This window comes from Podarcis erhardii (genome assembly GCF_964252035.2).
Source record: "Podarcis erhardii genome assembly, chromosome: 5".
NCBI lineage: Eukaryota > Metazoa > Chordata > Lepidosauria > Squamata > Lacertidae > Podarcis > Podarcis erhardii.
Window position 1 is genome coordinate 47,931,355 of NC_138509.1, and position 25,178 is coordinate 47,956,532.

At 43.2% G+C, this 25,178-nt stretch overlaps 1 protein-coding gene across 2 annotated transcripts in view; it reads right to left on the minus strand.

Annotated features, from left to right (window-relative positions):
• The window catches only part of GRK5 (G protein-coupled receptor kinase 5), a 153,455-nt gene that overhangs the window by 45,197 nt on the left and 83,080 nt on the right, over positions 1 to 25,178 (minus strand). For both annotated transcript variants that reach the window (XM_081863732.1, XM_081863731.1), the window contains exon 4: positions 17,641 to 17,718. In XM_081863732.1, the coding sequence (XP_081719858.1) occupies positions 17,641 to 17,718 (78 nt within the window). The remainder of the gene's footprint in view (positions 1 to 17,640; positions 17,719 to 25,178) is intronic.

A 25,178-nucleotide genomic window follows, 5' to 3' on the forward strand; every position in this document is an offset into this window, starting at 1 on the left:
AAGCAAAATCATTTTGAACATCTGCAAACATCAGTTTCCTAAGGGATCAACAATAAGCAATATCAAAGCAAAGATCAAAGCCAAAGGTGGTGGTTTGTTACACTGATGGGAATTGTGAACAGACCAACTAATTGCAAATGTTGACAGCAAGCACTACTTATTCTGTTTGGTCCTACATGGCCAGGTCCCATTGCATCTGCAGGTCTGCTTCTTCCCATGTGAGAAGCATTATTTCTTTACAGTCTGCAGAGGAAGCTGTGTCTGTCTCCTTCTTTTCAGAGGAGAGATTCAGCAGGGGCTATAGCTGCCTGTCACTGTGGGCTGTCACTGTCCTGTTACTCAATAGCCACTCAAATCTCCACATTACTGAATTGTTGGTCCTCCAAATGTTTGCATCCTCTGAGGCCTTGTTATAGAGTTAGAACTTTTTAAAGAGCAGTGGTCTGTTTTACACTCCTTTTCATTTTGATGTGTTTTGTTCCAGTTGCTCCCTTTTTTGTACTTTTTTGTTTTAAAGTGTGTTCTTTAAATGTACATTTATTTGTTTGTTTGTTTTTTGCAAAATCAAGGCATACCGTTTTGTAAAAAAACAAAAAGCAAAACCTATATACTACACCAGCTTTAACAACTTATCTCTGTGGAACAAAAGACAAAAGCTAAGGAATGGAAATGATGCAGTTTAGGGTGGAGTAGGGGGGAATTTGAACTAATCTCAACCTTTCCAACTCATGTCAAATTTTGGCCCTGTTCTGGCACAAACCATGGAACTGATTAGCTACTTTATGGAAAGTCTGTATTGTCATAAAGGTTTGCCTCTGATCTTTCTTTACAGCTTGCCAAAGGCAAACCAAAGCCTTTACTTTCCCCCCTAAACTAGCTCCCACCTGTCCTTACTGGTCGTTGCATTGAACACTGTTTCTTGGTTTCAAAAGGGTACAGATAAAAGGGAGAGTATGTATAACACTGGGCAACAATTTTTTACTTTTTGAATGTTGTCTAGATTTCTACAACTGATTTAGGGTATTTTTGCACTGCTGAATCAGGAAATGCTTGATGACGTTCAAACTGGTTGCCGAGATTTCGAGGTTTTATGACTTCAAACTGATCCCTTTTCGACAAAATCACCCAGAACTATCGGACCTGAATACTTCTCGTCATTAAAATAGATAACATGTTCTTAGCAAAACTTGAGTAATGCAAGTGAACAGATGGCGTGAAAAAATCCTGCTTTCAAAAAAGGCTCCTGAAACAGTATTCCAGGCTTAAATAATTTGACATAACCGGGGAGGCTTCTTCCCATTTCTGTGATGCAGATACGAGACTATTATACCGACTGGGGCCATTGCAGGGACACAGAGATAGGATCCCCCTCCCCATATACCATGGTGTATCTTAGGTTTGGAGGAGGGCCACCCCCCATTTATTCTGCAGGGGCAAAATTCTTGAGAAATGCTCACATTCAGTTTGATCCTCAGCAAGAAGTGAAGAAACAGTTCCCTCTTGCACTATCAGTAGCTTCTACCAAAGCCCACAAGGCTCCCATGGCTGGCTGAACGCAGCAGTGATACTTCAGGGCCAAAAGGCTCCAGGTAGTAATTTTATTTATGGCCATAGGCCCATTCAGGTAAAAACGACACATAAATAACAACTTGTGCACGTGGGGAAAACAGCCGCTAAAGCACCACTATAGCAATAAAATACTATAAGATAGAATTGCATACTACGCCTTAGTTAGCTTGTAGTGCTCCTTGGCATCACTTTTGGGTAAGGACAGCGACCAGGAACCTTGCCACTTTCAGGGTTGTATGAGTATCCTTATCCTGCAAGATTTGGGCAAGGTGGAATTTTGGTGGGGTACCCTCTAGTTTCTGTATGATTGATCCCTGGCTCCAGGTATTAATGTGTGAAAAATATTCTGAACGTGATTATCAACACTAGCATTTTTCATACCATAAATCCATGTCCTGTGAACATGTCCTTCTCCACAAACTCCTCATGCTCAGTGTAAAGTCAGGTGCGCACAACTGTACCTGCACAGGTTCTGAATGTGCAAGCTGGAAGCCAATGTGCTTGGGCGCTCATTGGCTCTTATTTTGTCCTTCATTTGAAAATGAATTCCAAGGTTTGGGCTCACTGAGAATGGACACGACCGAAGAAAGGGCTTTTGATGATGAAAAATACATTACAATCCCCCAAGCCCTGAAAATGCTCCAAAAGTTAAAGGCTGATCTGAACCCTCCAAGTGAGAGCCCTCGCTAACAGCTCTTGGGACATGGAGGGGGACCTCGACCATGTTTTCCATGGGAGACGATACACAATTACAGTGGCACGATCTGTTTTTCCTCAGCTCTGACTTCTGGGACAAACAACAGCTGCGGTAGAATATTTAAACTGTGATGCTCTGGATTTTGAGCAGCGTCCAGCGTGAGCCTGATTAAATGATATTAGTTTAATTTACATGGAGAGGCTTGGCTGGCAGGTCAAGTACTTTTCTGCATGTCGTTTTCTCAACACTGCAGCAACATTCCTCTTCATTTAAAGCGATCTAGGACTTGGAAAACAAGAATTCCGCAGCACAAAGAAACGTAATGCTCCTTAAGACCTCCGAAAGGGAACCACTTTCCCTAGGAAGCAAAAGTGTGGAACCCACATGAATCCAGGCAAGAAAACCACCGGATCCATCTGCCAAGGCACATCTACAGATATCTGGCCAAACTGCATGTTGCAAATGTGCAGTGGTAGCCAAGCGTTTTGTTTTGAACCAAAAAAGCCACTTCCACTAAACCATGAGGGAGACCAGAGAAACAACAATGCTTAACCCTTTCCCAGTCTTCAAACCCCAAGTGACCTCGACGGTGGAATTTCAAGCATATAAAACAAGACACAATCTCAGCAAGATGTGTGGTCCAATCCTGCATTCGCTGGGGAATTCGAGGGATGGGGAAGGGGTGTAAACTAACCTCTTCTGCACCAGCTGATTCTTGTTTGTAAGCCATCCTCATCCATTCACAAGCAGTAATTCGGTCTTGCCTTGATTACCATAAGTTTCAACCTACTCCATCTCACCCAGTCATTCACAGCCAACAAACAGCTGCTCAGGCTTTCCACTGCCTCCCTAGAGCTACATATACAGGAGAGATATGATCTGGGTAGCACCTGCATACCAACGACTCTGTGGGGCACATCTCTGTATGACTTTGCACAATGGTTTTGTGAAGATTTAAAATACTCCAAGTAATTAAGATGCAACCCCTTGGAATCCCACTGACAACAGGTCAGGCAGGGAAGAGCTGTAGTACCCCAGCGTCACCACCTTCTGGGTCCTTTTTCCTAGACATGAGTGGCATCAACACAACACAGCACTTATTACAACCACTCCTGTCAGGATACCATTGTTGATGACAGTGACCACCACTGAGAGGTTCAGGAGTGTTACAAGGCTGCCACAGAGTTGTCACTGGGACAGTGCTATGTGCACTGAACCAAAGCTTGGTAAGTGAGGTGCTGGTCTTTGGGAAGGAGGCATGAGGCTCTGACAGTGTCCTAGAAGCCTCCTACCTCCTTCCCAAAACCTAGTTACACTTTCCCAGCTTTGGCTAGGAGGTGGGAGGGCTCTAGGACCCTGCCAGAGCTTTTGTGGCTCCTTCCCAAAGCAGGGTGCTTCTTACCCACCTTTGGGAAGGCAGCATGAGGGCTGAGGGTGTGCTTACCAAATTTTGGCCTCACACAGGGTACCATAGTACCCAAGTCCACTACTGTTGTCATGTGGTTCTTTTGTAACACCTGAACTGTCACACCTGACACAAACCTCTTATGGTTTTATGCAAACCACTTAAGTTGTTGTTGTTTAATTAAGTGGCATTTAAATCTTGTTAAAGAAAATAAAAACTATTTCTGCTCCTAGAAGCACTAATATGCTGTTATAAACCGCTGCTATTCTTAGAATTCACTCTTTTATTTGTAGTTTCGTTGCTTTTATTTTTAAAATTGTGGACCGCCTCAAATACCGCTTCTGTAGAAAGGCGAGATACAAATTGCTGTAACCCAACACGCAAGCAAGCAAGTTTTTATTATCCATTGTTCAACAGCACCAACACTGCTGTTCTTGCTAATTACATGACTCCTTGGAGTGCAAAATGTCTCCATTCGACAGTATTGTTCATGTATACAGAACCTCAAGGTTGGAAATGAATAGTTAAAAGACTTGTCATAACCGTACTCAAAATCATTATTTTTGCTGCCAGTAGATCAACCTTTTGCATCTTGGAAAGAGATTACAGGAGGCTCGTCTTCAGCCAGCGCTCTCACTCCACTTCAAAGGAGACAGCAATAATGGAGTTGGATCTTTTTTCTTTTTTTAAGACATAATTGCAGTGCGTGCTAAATGTTAGAAGGAGATGAAGAAGACAGCGCTAGTGGGGAGGCAGATGGTTGCTGGACGACTTTTAGTGAAAACAACGTGTGAGTGGCTGGGAGATGATTCAGGTACATTTCAGAGTGGACAATCAGGATGAGAATTTGTACCTGGCCTATTGAGGTGGCTACCAGTGCACCACGTCCTGGTAGGGCCCACCACTGATGTACACGTAACCCTGCACCACCCCTCCCCTACCTTCACATTTCTCACCTGCCTAGCACACTGTTACGCTAAGCAGCTGCATCTAGCTGTGATTTAACATTCCTCATTTAAAATGTTGCTACATCAGGAGTATTGCGAGGAATTAAGATGGTCCCCTCTATGTAGCCAATTGGTATTGCTTAGAGCTATACCTGCCACCACCAGGGCCCACCAATGGAGAAGGGGCCAAGAAGGCACGTTGCCACAGGCCCCATCAAATCTGGAATTCTCCTTTGAACAAATAACGGGCTGTTTTTTTCCTGATTTATCAAGCCACTTGAGTTGGGGCAACAGCACAGCAGCAACACCAGCAGCCTCACTGCAGGGGGGGAAAGGATGGAGGCAAACTCTCCAGTTATCAGAAAAGGAAAGGTCTGTTTTGGCTAGTTGTTGTATTCAGAAAACAATGCTGGGAGTTAAAATGAAACTGAAAAGCACAGATCTTTTCTGGTAATCTGCTGAAAAACAGGTGGATGGCTGAATATTTCTACTCTTCTTCTGGGGCAACTTGTCTTTTCACATCTGACTTTAAAACAATGCTGCCAGCTATAGAAAATGCTTCCTGGTCTCAAAGATTTGTGGGGTTTCTTTTCTTCAGTAAACTAATTCCACAGCACATTTTGAGATTTTGCTTCTGTTGTTGTTTTATTCATCGCCCTCTTATATGGTGATTGATTTTTTTAAAAATCACACAAATTGGCACCTACTACAGTCATACCTCGTGTTGTGTTCTGCTCTTCTTACAGACTTTCAGCTTATGTACACGGCATACTGTTTACTTCCGGGTTCACTGCTCGCGCATGCACAGAAGCAATCTGTGCGCTACATGCAGTAACACTCAATCGTTCTGTGCACTTGCGCCCAAGAGGTTCTTTAGGTGAGGACTTTTCAGGGTGCAAACAGCACCCCGAAATGGATTAAGTCCGCAACTAGAGATACCACTGTATAACAAAGCCTTTGTAGCTTTCATGGCAGAGAGGAAAACAGCTGAAAGGAAATGGAAACATCTACGACTCAGATTACTAAGGTGATGGATGTAAAGCAATAATTTTGAACAAAGCCATTTTGAGAGCAGTGAGTTGAAAGTGACTGTCAAATATGTCCAGAAATGTGAGAGTGACACCAAATGTTAAGAAGGTGTTGTTACCATCAGCATCATCAAACTTTGGAATTGGAAAGGGGGTCAATAGCAGGATGGAAAAGCCAACTAAAACCTAACCAAGAGGAAACACTCCAAAGTTCTTAAATGAGAGTAATAATAAATTGTATGCATCACCTTTATAGTACGATCTCTGTTGAGCCCCTAATTAAACTGTCCATGTATCTTGCCAGTGTCCCTCTGTGCACCTGCTGCTATGCTCTCCCTTGCAACTAGCGTAAGGTTCACTGAAAAGCGTGTGCTGAGCAATCAAGTCTGGAAAATGTCACCCAGAGGTCCCCACACTGCTCTGGCAGAAGATCACTGATGTTCCAGCAATTGTTTCCATCTGCCTTTCCAGTGGCGTAGCGTGGGGGGGTGCAGGGGGGGGGGCCAGCCACACCGGGCGCAACATTTGGGGGGGGGGCGCGCTCGCACTCGCAGCTCTCTGCCCCTACCTGGCTCACTCACTCTCTCTCACTGCAGTGCTGGCTGTGCGAATCCGATCCGAGCTGCCGGGTCGCCGCCCACTGTGGAGGGGGAGGGTGCCAGGCGTGCGTTGCGGTGCGGAGCGGAGAGAGAGCGAGGGAGGGACTATCTGGGGGAGGGACAGTGCAGCGGCCGCCCAGTGCAGCGCTGAGCGCGGGAGAGAACCACACCCGACCAGCCCAGGCAGCAGCAAGAAGAAGCTGGCAGCGGCGGCAGGTTAGGGGTTAGGGGCGCAAATTACTTGCCTTGCCCCGGGTTAGGGGGTGCAAATTACTTGCCTTGCCCTGTGTTAGGGGGCGCAAATTACTTGCCTTGCCCCGGGTGCTGACAACCCACGCTACGCCGCTGTGCCTTTCTACCACAGCTTCAGGTCAGAGTTTGTTAAAGGAGTAAAGGAGCAGATGGAGCTTCTTTCATTTCCCCCGTAAGTTGATACGGGGAAATCTGCTTTTAAAAATCCCAGATCTATTATACAGTGGTACCTCGGGTTACAGACGCTTCAGGTTACAGATGCTTCGGGTTACACACTCCGCTAACCCAGAAATAGTACCTCAGGTTAAGAACTTTACTTCAGGATGAGAACAAAAATCACGCAGCAGCGGTAGGCCCCATTAGCTAAAGTGGTGCTTCAGGTTAAGAACAGTTTCAGGTTAAGAATGGACCTCCAGAATGAATTAAGTTCTTAACCTGAGGTACCACTGTACTGTAAACCAGAAGGAAGAAAAGGAAGAAATCTCTTGTAGAACTAAGCTTCTCCATCCCACATAATTGATAGAAGAGACAGCGTTGAGCACTGAGAGGCTGGAGTTGAGTCTTTCATTTGTGGTAACTGGAGGGGCAGTCATCTTAATAATGGCTCCTCATTCTTTGAAATGCTTCCTATTAGCTCACTAGGGAGGTCTGCCTGGCATCCTCATTCATATCATTTTTACATCCCAAACAGAAATACTTCTAGTTACCTATGCTTTTAAAAAACTACTAATGCAGGGATTTCTTCTTCTTCTAGCAGTTTTTTTAAATTTTCTTGTCTTATCTGCTTTATTTTATTGTTTTCTATTTGTTATTGTACTACCCAGAAGAATAGCGTATACTGAAGGTGTGGCAGATAAATTGTGTGTGTGTGTTTTAAAGTAGTGCAGGATTCAAAATAAGACACAGATTTTAAAAAACTGCTTCATAACCACCAAAGTCTCACCTACGTATCAGTTTTGAAAGAGTAAAAATGCATTCCCACTTGTGAGGTGGTTGGTTTTGCTTTGCAAAAATTGGGAGAATTAAGATGGAACTTTCACATTTAAACAACCTCAGGCGGCATATACTTTGCTGTGAAACTTATGGATCCCCGGTTAAGTAATTCCAGTCAGCATTCATCAGAGCCTTGTGCAGAAAGAATGTTGATGTGCGTTATTTAGATACGATGTTCGTCTTGCATTGCCTTTTCTCCATAGGAACTCACAGGAACATTCATAGGGTACTAATGAGAGGAAGCTTGCTTAGTTCCACCCACGTAACTGCTCCATGTGTTTTCCAGATCATTGTCTGGGCCTCTGACAAAATTATTTTGAATAAGCAGATCTAGTGTCCTCAATGTGAGACCCTGGGTCACAGAACTTTGCCCTCATGTTCAACTCAAAACACACACACACACACACACACACACACGCCTACACATGGGTTACTGATATTTATTTTCCTATGACAATGATACATGGAACAGAACAGACTGCATACTGTTGCCAATAGTAAATCAGGAGAGAAATTCTCAAAAATGTTTAGTTAAAGTAGCATTTGGCTTATAAACAGTGGGTAAGGGATTAGAAGATAGGGCCAGGGGAGACCGTGAGAAAGCCACCAATTCTAAGCAAAATGAGCCCTAATCAAGCTGGTCTTTCAAGGGGTATTTTTAGGTCCCACTGAGATCCTATATTATAGCACAGCTCTGTTGATGGGAAAAATGCTTATTAATAATAAATCCTGGCCATGGAAAACTGACATGGAGGAGTAAGGTTAACAGCACTGCTAATGCAACTATTGTCGAAAAGAAGGCCGCCAATGTGAACTGGGAATGATAGAAGGCACAAGACCACAGAAAGTTGGGGGTAGGAGAATCCCAGTGAAGTTGATCCTCCACCATTGGCCTACATTAACTAGCAGCTGCTCTCCAGGGGTTCAGACACAGTTTTCTCCCAGCCCTACCCTAGAGACGCCAAGGACCAAACTTCTGATCTTCTGAATGGAAAGCATGTACTTGAAGCACTAAGCTACAATCCTTCCATTAATCTAGCAACACAAGACTGATTTTTTGCAGGGAGTGGGACTACCCTTTACACCTAAGCCTGAAGAAAGTTCCTTGAAAGGCTGTTCGTTAGGACAGTGGTCTGATCCTATGCAGAGCAAGAAGCTATTGAAATAATTGGGCAAACTGAAGCTTGTTGAAATTTACTGATTATTTCTGGAGTATGCTACATAGGCTGATATTCAACTAAGCCAGATTCAGAGCAGACCCACAGAAATAAATGTTTTTAGTTGGATATCCCCCATAAAGTTGAACCCGTAAGAACCTAGCAAAAGGCAGAACTTGTACAGGGGGACACAAGAGAACCACCAGATCCTCAAGACACTTATAATGTTCATTCATCTTCCATCTGAGACCTTGGACTCGACTTTATTGATTTGATTTATAACAATCACAGGAATCGATACTAACAACAGGCCTCAGGTGGCACTCAGACCCCCCCCCTTCTAGTCATGTGACTAGTTTTTGCCTGTTAGAGGCGCTCTGCGAGTTGGTCTTAAAGCTACAGCAATATATACTGAATAATCTAAAATAAAATAAAAATCTAGGCACATTTGCAATCAAGGGGGTGGGGATGTTCTGTTGCTTGGAGGTAGTCCTATAAATGGAAAATGAGCGGGTTGGATATTTGACCCGTTTGCTGAATTTTGCTTGAGGAAGTGAGCACACTGGAAAAAAACAATCCATGGAAGTCTTATCAGAGAGAGAAAGAGTCATTAATGTGAAACGCCTTGAGCTGTTCTTTTGCCCCTCAGAAATGCATTGCTGGCAAACACCCATGTGGCTTCTTGGTTTTTCTAAACTGAAATTAAAGACTTCTTACCTAGCAAAAGGTGAATAGGGAGGAGATGAGGCTCCAAGGCGTGAGCACCATTTGAAACAGAGTAAGTCCTGGGATGGGGACGACGACACTGAAGGGTTTGCTAGAAATGGACTGGTATAATATGAAATTGCACCTATTGCTAAAAATCATATGATATGATGACCCCAAACAGGAAGCAGGCTGGACCAATTCACACAAACGTCAGGATGTGCAACACAGCAATTATTATAACTACTACTTTTTTTGGGGGGGGGGATAATTAAGAGCAGATGCCTAGACTCCGGGTCTGTCCATAAGCAGAGCATGCGCTTTCTGAACATCACCACTTAATCCACATCAAGGCAGTTTACCGTGATATTTAAAACAGCAGCTGATGTTTTGCAGGGTGCTGCTCACAAGCAGAAGCGGAGATGTCAGGACAGATGTGGCAGCTACGTCAGCACTGAGAAGTGACACAAGCGTGCTACAGAGGTTGGGTGGCATTCAGAGCTGCACACCCAAAAGCTCTCAAAACCTAGGTTTGCTTTCCTCCCCAGTACACCATTGCTGCAATTAACTTTTTTTTGCCTGATCAAAATTAAGGGGCTGCATTCAGTGTTGTGTGAGCAGATTCCTGCTGGTGCAATGGAACTTCCCTTTCCTCAGCTCCACCTGAAGCGCCGCCACAAACCTTTCTGGGTGTGTGTGTCCCTCCAAAGCAGATTTGGTGAGGGGAGAGGTGATCAAGTTCTTTTGCACAAGCGGGCATCTGTTCTGCTTGTGCACAGACATGGTTGCCTACAACCCACCATTACCACTGACGTAACCAACAGTACATTTCCGCGTGTTCGCAAGATACACAAAAGAAAGGCAACCCTTTGATTAATATGGCTGTAATGTTCTCCCCTCTCTCTACAACCCTCGAGAGAAACAAAGCATTTATGCACTCCTCAGCTGCCGTACCAGTTGAAAGCATAAGGTAATTTCCCCTTTCTAAGAGTAGGTCCTTCCTTCGTCACCCTATCATTGTTTTGAAAAACAAAGGGAACAATTTTACTGAGCAAACTGCTTGTTTCTCCCCCCTTGCCCTCTTTCTTCTGGGTAGATTCCAATGATACACTCGTCCTGCTCACCTCCTGCAAACCTTTCCATTATTATGTGCATTTCCTGAAGAGAAGGATAACAAACAGGAATTCAGATCATAAAGCTGCTGCAGTTGTTATTCTTCAGAATCTGTAAAGTACATTAATGGCAATAACAGTGCACATTAGCCCCGCTATTCAGCAATGTTTTTAGTACCCAGCTGAGTCCAAATATAAGCCCTAATGGCACATAGAGCGTCTTAACAGCAATTTCCAATCAATTTGCTTTTGTATAGCATCTTTCAGACAATGGATCACAAGCAGTTATGCTGGGGGGGGGGGGGAGAGAGGAGATAATGAGCTAATGATTTAGGTGAACCAGGGATGGTAGCTTTCACCCAGACGGGCTAGCGGGGGAGGCAGAACATAGTGGCATTGCGGGACGGATGCAGGCATTTCTCCTGGTCTATTACAGCCAAGGGGAAAACGGAGAGAAGAAAGGGGAAATGGCAGTGCAGCCAGTTCAGCTATAACCGCATTCAACTCTCTCCCACGGCCCCCCAGATTTGATTCCACAACAGAAGCTAAATCTGAAACCCAAAGTGGATTTGCTGAAACGGTGAGAATACAAAAGCAGGAAAAGGATGCTTTTGACATTTTCTAACTTGAATTCCCAGCATCACCCTCTCACAGGCCTGTACACAAGCCAAGCTTCCTGAGTAAGTCTACACTGTGGGTGAATGCACAGCATTCTTTCCAGTGGTGCTCTTGTTCTGGCCTGGTTTGGGCAATAATAAACTGAGCTAGTAAAAGCTTTTGACCTGCATACATAGCCCCTTTGCTCCTCCATTTATGGAGGACAAGATCCAACCATTAAGCTTCTGTTTCCCACTTTTCTTCCAAAGTGGACATGTATCCCCATTTTGTCTGATCACAGACTCCAGAACAAGCCAGGATTCAATAAATAATAAAACAGTAGTGAGTCTACTATGTTTGGTGCGGCAGCCACATTTCTAGGCAAGCATACCAACCCTAGGGGAGAGAAGATCCCTTGGCCCCCTCAATATTTGTTAGCAGGGGACTGGGGCCCCCTCAATCTTGAAGGGGCCTGGCATGCAGCTCTCCAGAGTGCTCAGCCTCCTCCAGACGGTGTGCATCGCGTGCTAGATGTCACACACATGCCGGGCCCCCTGTCAATCTTGGGGGCAAACTGGCACCTCTGTTCCGGTTGGGGCATTTTTGAGGGGGAGGTGCACAGTGCCAGCCAATCCTCCCTTCTCCCTGAGGGGAAAGGGTGTGAGGGCCGGTGGAATGGAAACACAGCAATCTTCTTCACTTCTCCTCCATGCCGTGAGTGTTAACTTACACAATGGACTCTGTAAAGGTCAAGTGAACAGGAAATTGAGTATCAGCATGGCTTTGATGCTGGATTAGGTATCTCGGTTTTAGATTCCAGCAGAAAAACAGACTTGTACAAGCTACAAGTTTAGGGAAGGGCAGAGAGAAAGTACTTTCAGGTGTGTTTGTTGTGTGTCTGACCTTGAGATTTTCTTTCCTGACGGACAATCAAGGGGGAAATGTTTAACTCATTGCTATATAAAGGGCTAAGTAAGTGGTTGGAAACTAATTATGGTAAGCAATTGGATTTTTTTAAACCAGTTCCTGGGTTGATTTTTATGCCCAGAAATCTTGAAAAGACCTCATGCTGAGCTGTACACATTGGGTAAGTTAGAAATTAGGCCTGAGTTACACTGGACACTCAGACAGCTAGCCATAGTAAAGTGAGTGCTTTAAAAGAGTAAAGGATAACTTAGGGTAGCTATTTCCCCCAAAGCATTTTATTTCACCCTTTAGCAATAAGTACCCAATTCTGCTCTATTCACCGTTAACAACTGCAGAATAAACAAACTCCGCAGAATAAGCAAACAAACATGCTTTTTTATTTATGCTAGCTGGGCAGAGAACACAACTGAAATGGAAACTGAAAAACAGAGCCTAAATCTACCTCATAACATAAAGGTCTAATATTTAACTCTTCAAGAGTTATGCCACCATACAGACTCCCCCCCCCCCACTGAAGCAATTATAGGGTGATTGTAATACAGTCATACCTCATGTTACATTTGCTTCATGTTACGTTCTTTCAGGTTAGGTCCCGTGGTGACCCGGAAGTACCGGAAAGGGTTACTTCCGGGTTTCGCCACTCACGCATGTGCAGAAGCGCAAAATGACATCACGTGAATGCACAGAAGTGGCAAATTGCAACCTGCGCGTGCGCAGATGTGCCGCTGCGAGTTGCGCTCTTTTCATGTTGTGAACGGCGCTCCAGAATGGATCCCGTTCGCAACCAGTGGTACCACTGTAATGAAAAATCCATCTTCAATCAGGAAAAGTCTTGAGTAAACAGACTTTTGGGTGTGGGGCACTTCCTGATAAGCCTTTTGTTGTGCACCTGCCCTGTCTTATTTACTGGATTTTTCAGAGGGTCCTATTTTGCAATTGCTCCTTATTAAAACAAATTGCCGTTCTTTAAATGGAGGCCACCATTTAAACATGGACATCTACCATGTCACAAGTCAGAAAAACAAATCGTCTCTCTCTCTCTCTCTCTCTCTCTCTCTCTCTCTCTCACACACACACACACACACACACAAACACACGTACATCCTGGTGGGTGGGTATGTGCCATTTGCCCCATCCTGGCTACAAAGTTATTTCAAACCACAGTTTAATAACCTGACTGATCCCAAGCTGGCAACCACACTTTCCCAGCTTGGACAAAAGAGGGAAATGTGATTAATTAGAGGCTTCCTGGCTTCGGCAAAGATAGGGGTGAAGGGGTGCATGCGTGGGCGAAACAGAACATTTGTATTTTGGATAATCAATATAAGACATGATCATCCGAATGTGGCTTGTCTCCCTCAGTACTTGCTGCACATTTGCTTTTTAATATTGTTCATGTTTCCTCAAGTGTGCTCCAAAATTTCTTTTTCTGACAAGAGTCCATGGACCTCAAGGCCAAGCCAAAACAACTGAGGCTGAAATTCTATACCCACTTACCTTGAACTCAAATGGGACTTACTTCTGAGCAGATGTGAATCACTGGGAACATTGTCTGTGGGAGAGATTGTGTTTTCTGCCCTCATCCAATGAGAGTTCTTTTTGTTTTAACTCTCAAAGCAGAACGAACAACTGCAGAGCCCCACCACAATGGAACAATGAAAGCGCAAAAGTGGCCTTTGCACAAAGAATTATTAGAACCCCTCTCTGGAAATCATACAGAGAGAAAGGCTCACGAGTATGGGCATCACCTTTTCTGCCAGGATAATGAAAGACGGACAATGAAAAATAGGCAGAAGGGCAACATTCATTTAACAAGTTAACTTCATGGCCTCACTCTTTATCCCAAAGGAACCCAGGTCTGGTCTGGGCTCACACATGGATTATTACCTCCAAATTATTTGTGAATTAAATCACCCATCTCAGTATTTTGTTGCTTTCCTAAAGGAATGTTTGTTTGATTGATTGATTTGCATATAAATTATTTATAGCCCGTTCTTTATGGAATCCCAGAGCAAGGAACAAAGAAATAATAAAAAAGAAAGAACGAGGCATAGAAAAACAATATGAAAAACCCACAAAATCACATAAACAGGTCCAATAAACGATAATTTAACAATTCTGTCATAAGGTAAACAAGCAAAACTACAATAACAACATGTTGAAATTTCCAGTGTAGCCGAATAACTAGGTGAAAACAAACACAAGGTACTGAAACAGATTTAAACAGAATAAACAACCAAACAATCACTGGCTTTAGCAACAGTTCCCATCCTGTTTTTCACTTATGGGAACCCATTCTCTCCTCATCTGTCCCTCTTTCAAAGAAGGTCCCATTCTGTGCCAACTTAACTCACCCTGTGGCTTTTGAGCAACTTAACACCTTTCTCTCCCTGCTTCCCAATCCACCCAGGCTCTCACCCTGAGCAGTATGAATTGTTGTCCACAAAAAAATCCCACCTTTTATCCACAGTAGCAATGGAGAGGGGGGGAACCATCTGCTTTATCTAGACAAAAAAAACACCACTCCATTTTGATAATGCTATTAGAAGGAACTTGGAGGAATCTCAAGCCCTGAAAAGAGATAGGAAACCCTTTGGAGCCCAAGGGCCACATATCCTTCGAGCCATCTTCTGAGGGCCACATGGCATTGGTGGGCCAGGTGAGAGGAAAAACTGGATGGAACAAATAACATCAATTATTGTACAAACTACTTTTGTACAGTAGGCTACTTTCTCCATATCCCTCTTTTTCCTCCAGTTTGAGTTAGGTTAGAGCCTGATCAGAATTATTTGAACCAATGGTTCTATAGCAGCTGCTTAGAAAATGCCGGGACTTAAGAATTTTTCACTACTACGGCTATTACAAGGATATGAGCTCCCAAAATTTGTCTGAGAGCATTCACTTCTTTAAATTATTGGGTACAGTTTTCCAAAGCTTGTTATATTTGGATCAGATGGTGTATTTCTGAAATACAGTTTCTTTGCTTTCTGCCAAGTGTATGGTAGTGTGAGGGGGACAAAACGAGACTTGTGAGGTTAACTTTTATTTTGCAGTGAACTTTCTCTCCAAAGCAACTTCTGCTACACACAGCAGCTGGGCTACAGTTTAAGATGACAGCACTGAAGCTATTAATACGTGGGAGCAGATCTGAACCAAATATTTGCTATGAACTTAGAAATCAACCATCTTTCAAAAAGATGTGTCATGTTGAAAATTCACACACAAAGCTCTTCTTACAGTAATGTTCCAAGTTAAAGTTTGTTACTTACAGAGGAAAACAAAGAACAGTTTTTTAGCATCTCTATGAAGAAGCCCATAGACACTGCATTTTATTTTATTTTTTGCTTTCACAGATGTAGCAAACATAACTAAGAATGTTGGTCCTGAACCACTAAAAAGATCTGAAATTTGTTTTCTCTTTTTCATATCCAGCATGTCTGACTTTCCTTACGTACATACGTAGGATGACACTAAAATGGGGGGAAATGTAGTGAATTTTCTATTAAGAGCTTTAGACTGCAATCCACACACTTACTGGGAAGTAAACCTCACAGAACTCAGTGGGACTTACTTCTAAGCAAGCACGCGTAGGACGGTGCTGTTTAAAAGTAAAGGTTGAGAAATCTGAGTCTTTAATGCAAGGAACACTGAGAACGTGAGAACTGTATTAGTGAAAAAGCATTGTTTGGTAATGTGTATGAGAATGATACACCACATTTGCCAGCACTACTTAGTGGTGCTTACCAGCTTTTATTACCTCCAGGATATCACTCAGCATGCAGCACTTGTTTCCAAAGTTCAAGAGAAATCAAACTGAGTGAACTATGGTATCTGAAAAAATGGAAGGAAAGCCTCATTTTTCCTTACAAAACAGTGGCCCTTTCAACTATTAGCACTCATCAGTTTACAAGCTTCTGGTGTGGAGTCGAATGCCACCTAGGCAAGACAAAAACCTGACCAGGTTTAGAACTGATTCTGAATGGGCAGCAGCAACAGTGGCATCACATTCTCATGTACTTGATATTAACCAGACTAAGTAAGTAAAAACAGGTTCCAAAGAGCTCCCCGAGAGAAAACGTAAACCAATGAAAAATTTATGGTAGGAAAACTGTTGACTAAACAAAACAAAGCAAAAATCTGCCTTTTCTCCTGCCAGAGCATGTTGTATCACTTAAATTTTAAATGGGACACTTTTTAAAAAGCGTAACATGTTGTTCCCAGGGTCAAACGTGTTTCCGCAGTGAAAGAATCTAAGCAATGATGCCGGGGCCCCGTAACTCTTTTTGGAAAAGTAGGATAATTCACATACTCAAGGTTGAGAGCACTTACTGCATAGTGGCAGATAATCTCGCAGGGAGGCTGAGGGAAGGCGCTGAATGTACAAGAAACCCAATGATGTTTATTCCATCCAGTTGCAACCTAACCAGATCTATGAGTTTCTGTGTCCTGCTACGGTTGCCATCTAGTGGATACACCACACAGCACATGCAGTCCAATACAAGCATCAAAGATTGACAAATGCTGTCATATTCCAACAAACAACTCCAATTGTTCGAGCCAACTCAAGTTTAATGACCCCTAATCCAGAGTGAAAGGAAGTTAGTAACCGCTGAATGTGGGGAAAATAAAAGGATTTTGGCCAAGTATCTCCCCACGCAAGAATAATAAGAAATTGCCTCAGTCTTGAGGGAAAGTAACTGTCAGAATCTATGACGACGAGCTCAGCCAGTAGTGCACGAGACTCTTAATCTTAGGGTCATGGCCTTGAGTCCCACCTGGAGCAAAAGATTCCTGCATTGCAGGGGGCTGGACTAGATGACCCTCATGGTCCCTTCCAACTCTACAATTCTATGATTCTATGAAGACGGCTTGACCACCAGTAGGAGGCAACAGTGCTCAATATAACTCTTCATGTGAAGGGAATGTACTTTTGACATAAGCCAGTAGTTCAAAAACAGGAATTACTGTTCTTTAAAGACAAGTCTGAATACCTGGCTTCCCACTTGTTTTAATGTCAGGCTCTCAGGGTGCATTTACAGGGGCTGTTTCTTGCTATGTGTTTACTTTTCGAAAGGCAGGGTATCTTTAACTGTGTTCTCGGAAAACAGAAGATACGTTTAACACCTTCCAATGTGCGCGGTACAGAACACAAGCTGGCTGCATGGAACAACAGTACGGAGACAGCAGGTCCAAACGCCACCAGAGGAGATGACGGAAAACCCTAAATTGTGTGTAGAAACAAGCCCTCTTTACTCTTACCAGAATCCACACGCCTAGAAAACAGGGTTTATTCATTGACAGCCATGACTGCTGTGAAGTCATATGCTTGAAATTCATTGGGATCTTCTAATAAATTTTAGTCTTGCCACTATGTTTGATTTCCCCAACTCCTTTTTGATGGTCTGTACATGCTGGTTTTTGCAAGAAATGTTGGTGTGGTACACCAGTATCCGTTCAGCCATGAGATTCCATTTGAGACGATGCAATTCCAGAAGGGTTTACCCCGCAATTTTCCTGAATTTAGCGAATTTAGGCCTTGATCTTGTTCTTTGCATGTTATTTTGACAGGAACTGCTAGACAATAGAACAAGAACCTTGCTTGCAGCTGTCCTGCTGCATTTTTTAGCACTACCTTTTCAGGTGTTTCCTTACCTCTGGGATGAGGTATTTCATCACAATTTCTTTGCCTTTCTCTCCTAGTTTTTCATCCGGAGTAACTTCATATTCTGCCTGGAAAAGAAAATGAGAAAGGATTAGCTGCTGTGTTTTCTAGTTGGGAAATGTTTAGAGCAGGATTGCTGCATTCTAACAACCAAGAGAACAATTGGAAGGTTTCCAAACACAGTCTGATAATGTTAGAGATTAACATTTTGTTAGGTTATTAAACAAATGTTTCATGCAAATACACACTCTCCCCTCTCCCTCTTCTCTCTCTCTCTCTCTCTCTCACACACACACACACACACACACACACACAAATTGAAGGACAAGGCATTGCCCTGTACATACATCAAGATACTCCAGGAATATTTTAATGCAGGATAGTTTCAAATGTTTGTGGGTTCTTCTTCCATTCAGACTAGGCCTTTGTGAGAATAGTTGGCCAAAAGGCTGAGCTTACATTTGAAAGGGATCTCCTCAGTCAAAATAATACCATTTGTCTAGCTTGTGCAACAAAAATTCTTCAGAAGACACGTTTGATGAATAGCCAAAGACTGGTGGACCTCTCATTATTAAAGATGCACATTTATTTTTTAAGTGGGTTCCTTTGACCTAAGGAATGTTTTACCTGCTTTATCTAGGCTGTAGAAATTATCTTTGTGTTATTTCCACATTTCTGCATGCCTTCACCTTGCACCTGGCCTATTCTGGCCACAGTTTCAGACAGCTTGACATTTCTGGTTTCCATTTTAAAAGGGCAGAGCTGAATTTTGGCAGTCAGCAAAGCTGTCATAGTTGTGTCTATTGTTTTGTCTGTCACCTAGACAACAACTGGATGGTACTGGTCAGATTACCTTGGAGAGGTGCCAGGCAGAAATCCTGTCCTTCCCGAAACACAGTTGTTACCTGGCAAAGGTGTGCTTACCTAGCTTTGGTGAACATTGTGGTGAAGGATCTGCCCAGCCTGCATTGGCCTCCTATCCTGGAACAGACCCCAACTACAAAAACAATATATGCATCTCCCATATCAGATGCCTTCTACATCGTGTGAATGATCACACAAAACATAGAAAATTTCAGCTAAGAAAATGTTGAGAAAATTGAATAAAGTGCTGTTTGAATGCAGTCTAACTCTTCTCTGAGTGACTCTGCCCACTGGGTAAGTCAACCCATTCATGAGGATTACTAATTGTCTGTAGCATCTTTTGAAGAATCCCCAGGGCCTCACTTCCCTTTCTTCTCAATTTATTGTTTGTTAATACTGATGTGCGTTTTGAGGCATGCCCCCTTCCCCAATTGTCTCACACATAAGGTTTGCAGGAAATGACCGCAATCTCAGAGACAGAACACATGCCTTACATGCAAGGTTCAAGTTTTGTCTCTGACATCTTCATGTAAGAGCTGAGAAAGACTCGTATCCGACATTCCGAGAGTCCCGTTGTCAGCCAGTGTAGACAGCACTGAACCAAATGGACTCATGGTTTGACTCTCTTTAATGGTAGCTTCTTATGCCCCCGTGGTGAACTGAATGTTGCACAGGAGCACTGCAGTGCTTTCAGAAATGAACCAGAAATTATTATGTCCAAAAAGGAAGTGGAGCCACTCTACCGCCACTTGCCCAACCCCTTTACATATTACAGGGGATTACCATTTCGTATGTGTCAGGGGCTCAGGAGCAGAAGCACAGGGAAGGGAGGAAAGGGAGAGCGAAGGGGAAGAATCGGAGGGCAGCGTAGGAGAAGATGACAGTGGCCCGAGAGATTCCATGAGCCTCTCCAGCGAATCGGAAGATTCACAGAAGGGGGCGCCGGTGGCCAGGGCAAGGGGGGTCCCAAGGGGGACACTCCAGAAGCAAGGGGCCAGCGGGGACTCCCAGAGCAGCAGTTGGAGATCAGGACCAGCTTCCCCACCAGAGCGTAGTGGGGGGGAAGAGTCCCAGATATCGGGGCCAGCGTCTCCCCCAGCAGGGAGGGAAGATGAGTCAGGGCTGACCACGCCTCCATCGGGGAGTCAGGCAATGGAGGGGAGGTCAGGTCCAGCCAGCATCCCGGAAGAGGGAAGCAGTGATAGAAGCAGTGTAACGGTCAGGAGGAAGGTCACTGGGTTGGCGCGAGAACCAAGTTCAAATGTACAGGCGCGCGGGACAGCAGAGAACGAGGATTGGGAACCAGGTCCTAAAGCCCGCCGGAGGCAGGGGGAGGAGTCAGGCGACTCAGCGTCAGAAGAGTCCAGAAAGGGGAATGCCTCAGCGGGCAGGAGGACCCAGCGGAGGAGAGAGCAGAGGAAGAGGTGGAGCAGGGCTAGAATCTTAAACTGGTGTCAAGGGGGAGGAGATTCAGACGGAACTTCGACGGTCTAGGGTTTAAGACGTAGAGCTGCGCGCTGCGGCTTTGAAATGGAAACTGAACTTTAATAAAGACTTTTGTACATAACGACGACCTGGCGTTGGTCCTCTGTGAGCTGGGACCTTGAGGCAGCTCTGACAGTATGGGGGTTCTGGTCCCAGCCATCGGCAGAGTGTGCCCTGGCCCATTCTGCCCCGCCCTTGTTCTTCCCTTTTCCGGGTCCAAAAGGACCTGCACATTAGCAATCGTCTGTCATTTGGATGCTCCTACAATGATCACAGTCTGTACATCCAAACGTGAAAATTTTACATTAATTACGTCATTGCTTTTGGCCAGATTCTGTCATGGCAGGGCCTATATCACATGACTAATGTTTGCCTTGGCCTTCACAGTGTCCTTATTGAAGTAATACCATCTTCAACTCAGAGCATGAAAACCGACTCCTTCTCTGATGTGGCAAATTCTGTGGTATTCCCACAAGCATTTTCAACCCGAGGACAACGAGACAGTATGCACTTATTGTGTCGCTCAGAAGGGCTTGTGGGATATGAGCAGGGACTCAGCGGCTGCTATTTGACTATCTCAGGATGCTTTAAGAGTACAGCAATGCAATTGGATTCGTGTCGTTAAATGGCAACTGTGAAATAAACTTTTAAGATAACAATACTTCAGATGAGAAATCCATGGACTGTGAAAAAGCATGATTGCAGCTCTTCCAATACCCTAACTGTACAGGGATGAACTAATTATATGCTCATAAAACAGAATACAAAGGGGTTTGCAGAACCCTTTCATCCAATTTCCTGTCCATTTAGATACTATCTGACTACAGGTCATTTTGCCTCTTGAAACCATGAACAGCCAAGAATGTTTATAGCATCTTAACATTTCTTCCCCACCACCCTTCTGAACCTATTCTGAAGAATAAAGTCGCACAGATAAAAAGAACTATGTTTAAAAGGTTAGGAGACCTGAAGTCTTATCTCGGTTGTCATAATTTACAATCACGGCAAAGGGAAGATGGGAGGCTTCAGTAAGATTAAAGAATTATTGAGATACAAAGCAGCATTTCTAACAGGAAGGCATTTGCATCTCAGCTTCTATGCCTTGTACAGCTGTACAAAGACCCCAAAAGTATTGAACGGCAAAACCGTTCAAAATGCAATCATGTCCTGAACCCACACAATTCACAAGCTAATAATAATGGCCCAGCTTCTCCCCTCACTACCTTTCAAGCCCTGTGTTTATCACTATAAAATCAGATAATCTCATACAGGATTTGGCTTACAAATCACTAAAACAATTTTCACATTAATTGCATTTACATCCCAAGTGGACAAATCTGTTTGTATCATGTTCCGAGATTGTATATCTGGCAGCATGCCCATGGCTTCTCAGCTGATTAACCAATGCTGGCGCTTTCGGAAAGCTAAGAGGAAGAGGCATGCATAAAAGGTTAGCTGGGATCCAAGGGACATCATGTGACTGAGAGGCTGTAAAGCATCCTAATAGTATTTCTCCCACACCCTGAAAAGCTGCCCCCCAAATTGAAAGACTTTTCGGATCAGCAATCCATCTGGTGCAGGGAGTACTAATGGTAATGAATGTCTGTGCAGGTAGAAAAGTCCTACATGGGTTTCATTGGACCCCAATTTCTGTGCTTAGGGAAATGGGAATATGTCATCCACTAGGAGCCGGAATGCATAAAAGGTCAGCAAGGCTTTCTAAATGCAAAGGCATGAGCAATCCCAGAGGGTGAGACACTCCATTGCAACTTCTCTTTAGATCAGTGGTCAACCCTTCCTTGGTTGAGAAACCCAATAGCACAGTGCCCTTGTTTGCACATCAAACAGTAGCCTTGTTTGCATAAGCATATGGCTCTCGGACAGGAGCTCATAGTCATTTTTCACCTCGCTGGTCTTTGGTACTCTTGTGCCACACTGAGCTAAACCAAGGTTTGGCTTAACATGTCTTCGAAATTGGGCCTGTGGTTAAGCTTTCTCCTTGATAACCACAAGCTGTAGGCTTCCATTTCTCTTCCATTTCTTTACTGAAGTTCTGTTTAAGTACCTTGGTTATTTTTCTAGTCTTGTGCAAATGATATGAACCATCTGCGTTTTCTTTATGTACTCTTCTCCATCTAGTATAAATGTTTCCCCCTTTCTTTTATTTTTTAAATTTATTTAAAAATGACTGAAGCCACAGCCAGAAACATGTTCATTCTGTTTCTGAACAATGCCAAGCTTTGTGTTTTTAAACACACACACATACACACATATGTGTATATATATATATATATATATATATATATATATATATATGTGTGTGTGTGTGTGTGTGCGCGCGCGCGCGCGCTTGCTTAATTTAACAAAATGTATTTACTGCTTGGTTTTAAGAAAACATCTAAGTGGTTTGCAAAAATAGTGATGACTGATCATAAAAGTAACAGGAGAATTAAAACCAGTATGCTGATTAGGATCCTTAACATGAAAGTAATACAAAACTATATCTGCACAGTAGCTGATACAAGTAGGCCTCATCCCCTTTGCATATGTGGCAGCAACATCAAAAATGAGCGACTGAGTTCACACGTCACAGTAAACTATGGTTTACTATGAGTATAGGAGAACGCTTTCACTTCGCTCCACCCCTAGCATAAGTGAGACCAACAAACCACAATCCTGGCTCAGTGTTACATTCAATATGGCTTGCATTTTCTTTTGCTCCAAACAAATGCAACACCAAGGTTTGTGGCTTGTGCTAGGGAAGCAGCAAGCAGGAGTGATCTCTGCACTCACATGCAAACTGTGACGTTTTAAATTTGTTTTCACCACAACATTGCATTTCTAGGTTTTCTAGTTTATATGAAAGTGTGGCACACAAATATTTAAATGAAAGTAAATAAATAGACTGAGCTAATGGAGACAATCCACACAATATTTTATAAGCTGCCTTAAAGAGACTCTTGCAAGAGAATCAGAACATGTGGACCAGTTCTCAGACTTCTATCAGAGGAGGTAAGATTTTGATGATGATGATGATGATGATGATGATGATGATGATGATGATGATGATTTTGTTATTTATACCCTAGTCATCCAGCTGGGTTTCCCCAACCACTCTGGGCAGCTTATAGCATATCTAAAAACATAATAAAAACATCAAGTGTTGAACCTCCCAATATAGGGCTGCCTTCAGGTGTCTTCTAAAAGTTGTGTAATTCTTTATCTCGTTGACAACTGAAGGGAGTGTGTTCCACAGGGAGGGCGCCACTACCAAAAAGGCCCTCTGTCTGGTTCCCTACAACTTCACTTCTCGCAGTGAGGGAACCAGCCGAAGACCCTCAGAGGAGGACCTCAGGCTGCGTGATGGGGGTGGAGACGCTCCTTCAGATATACAGGGCCATGGCCATTTAGGGCTTTAAAGGTCAGCACTTTGAACTGTGCCCAGAAACATACTGGGAGCCAAACCTTTATTTTACAATTAATTCCTTTGTTTTTTGGAAGTTAACCACAGGTATTATTATTAAAAGAAAGATATAACTGAGATAAGATGCTGCTATAACTTACCCTTCCCCCATTTTCACCATCATTCTCACAGGTGGCAAAAATGGGGAGCCCATAAAAAAAAAATCTGAAAGTTTTGAACCCTCCATTATCATTGGTAGCCAACAATGAAGGAGGTTTTTTCTTCTTCTAAGTTTTTTGAAAAGAGATTTAGTAGTCCTAAGAGAACTAGCTATGGAGCTCTACTTTGAAGCTCTTAAGCCTAATTAAATTTAAGGTCATCTTAAACTACTAATTTTATTTTTGCCGATTTCATTTTCATTCAAGCATAAAGGCTGAAGTGTGATTGGAGATTAAGTTCTTGGATTGCAATCTTGCTTACCAGGAAGTAAATCCTGCTAAACTCTGTGAGATTTTCCTTCTGAATAAACATTCTTAACGTGTTTTCAAGACTTGACCGTAAACTGCCCAGAGAGCTCAAGCTGACAGGGCTGGGTATACATTTAGAATGTAAAATAAAATAAAAATAAAGGTTGGGTTGTAAACTGAGCTAAAAAGGTTAAAGATGACTCGTAAAGCCAATTAAAAATACACACTAAAAAATCCTTACTAAAACAAGATCTAAATACACAACTATTAAAGCTAATAACTGGCATGCAGATAAACACAGAGTAGACGAGTGTGAGGCCTATGAAGAGATAAGATGGGTGGAGTTGATCAAGGCCCAAAAGATAATGTGATATGAGCTGAGAAAGGTAGAAGAAATTCTATAGCACAAAAGTGATAGGCTTGTGGTTTCCTGCATTGACCACAGTTTGCGCAGAAATAAAACCAGAAAACAGTTATCTGAAGAAGTGTGCATGCACACGAAAGCTCATACCAAGAACTGACTTAGTTGGTCTTTAAGGTGCTACTGGAAGGAATTTTTTAGTTTTTATTCTGTTCACCTAAAATGCACAGCTGCAGTATGTTTGCAGAAGTTCCCTGCCAACAAGCGATACCATCCATACTTGGTATCATATTCCCATATGCAATGAGACAACCCAAACTACAGCAGTGCCAAAATCATAAATATTCAGTATATGGTGGATCATTAAGCATATACAAACTATTCTCATGTTAAATGATCTAAAATCATGATTTTATATCATGTTCTTTTGCTGTGCTTAACTGTATATTGTACATGGATTGGGTTTTTTTTAGTGTCTCACGCCGCCTAGAATTTTTCTAAATAATTTTGGAGACTGGCAACAGAAACTGGTAGCAAATTTGTGATTGGCAGCCCTTCCCCTCAGCTATGGACACTAATCAGGAAAAAAATAGTGGTCTTAAAATGGGAAGGAAGGAAGGAAGGAAGGAAGGAAGGAAGGAAGGAAGGAGCTTGTTGGATCTATCCAGTGATTTCCCCCCCTTAAAAATGTTTAGGGGTGCTCTCATTCTGACTCAAGAAAACCACCATTTTATAGTTCAAATTGGGGGGAAATAAATACAGTAAATGGACAAAAGTACAAAGGTCCACAAAATGTTTGGGGTATGCATATCCCATGAACCCTCAGAGAAAAAGCACTGGGTCTATCTAAATTTGTGGGTATCCTGTATTAAGAATTGGGTGTTACAGATGCCTGCTGGGCAACAATAGCCCTTAACCAGGCTTCCTCAACCTCGGCCCTCCAGATGC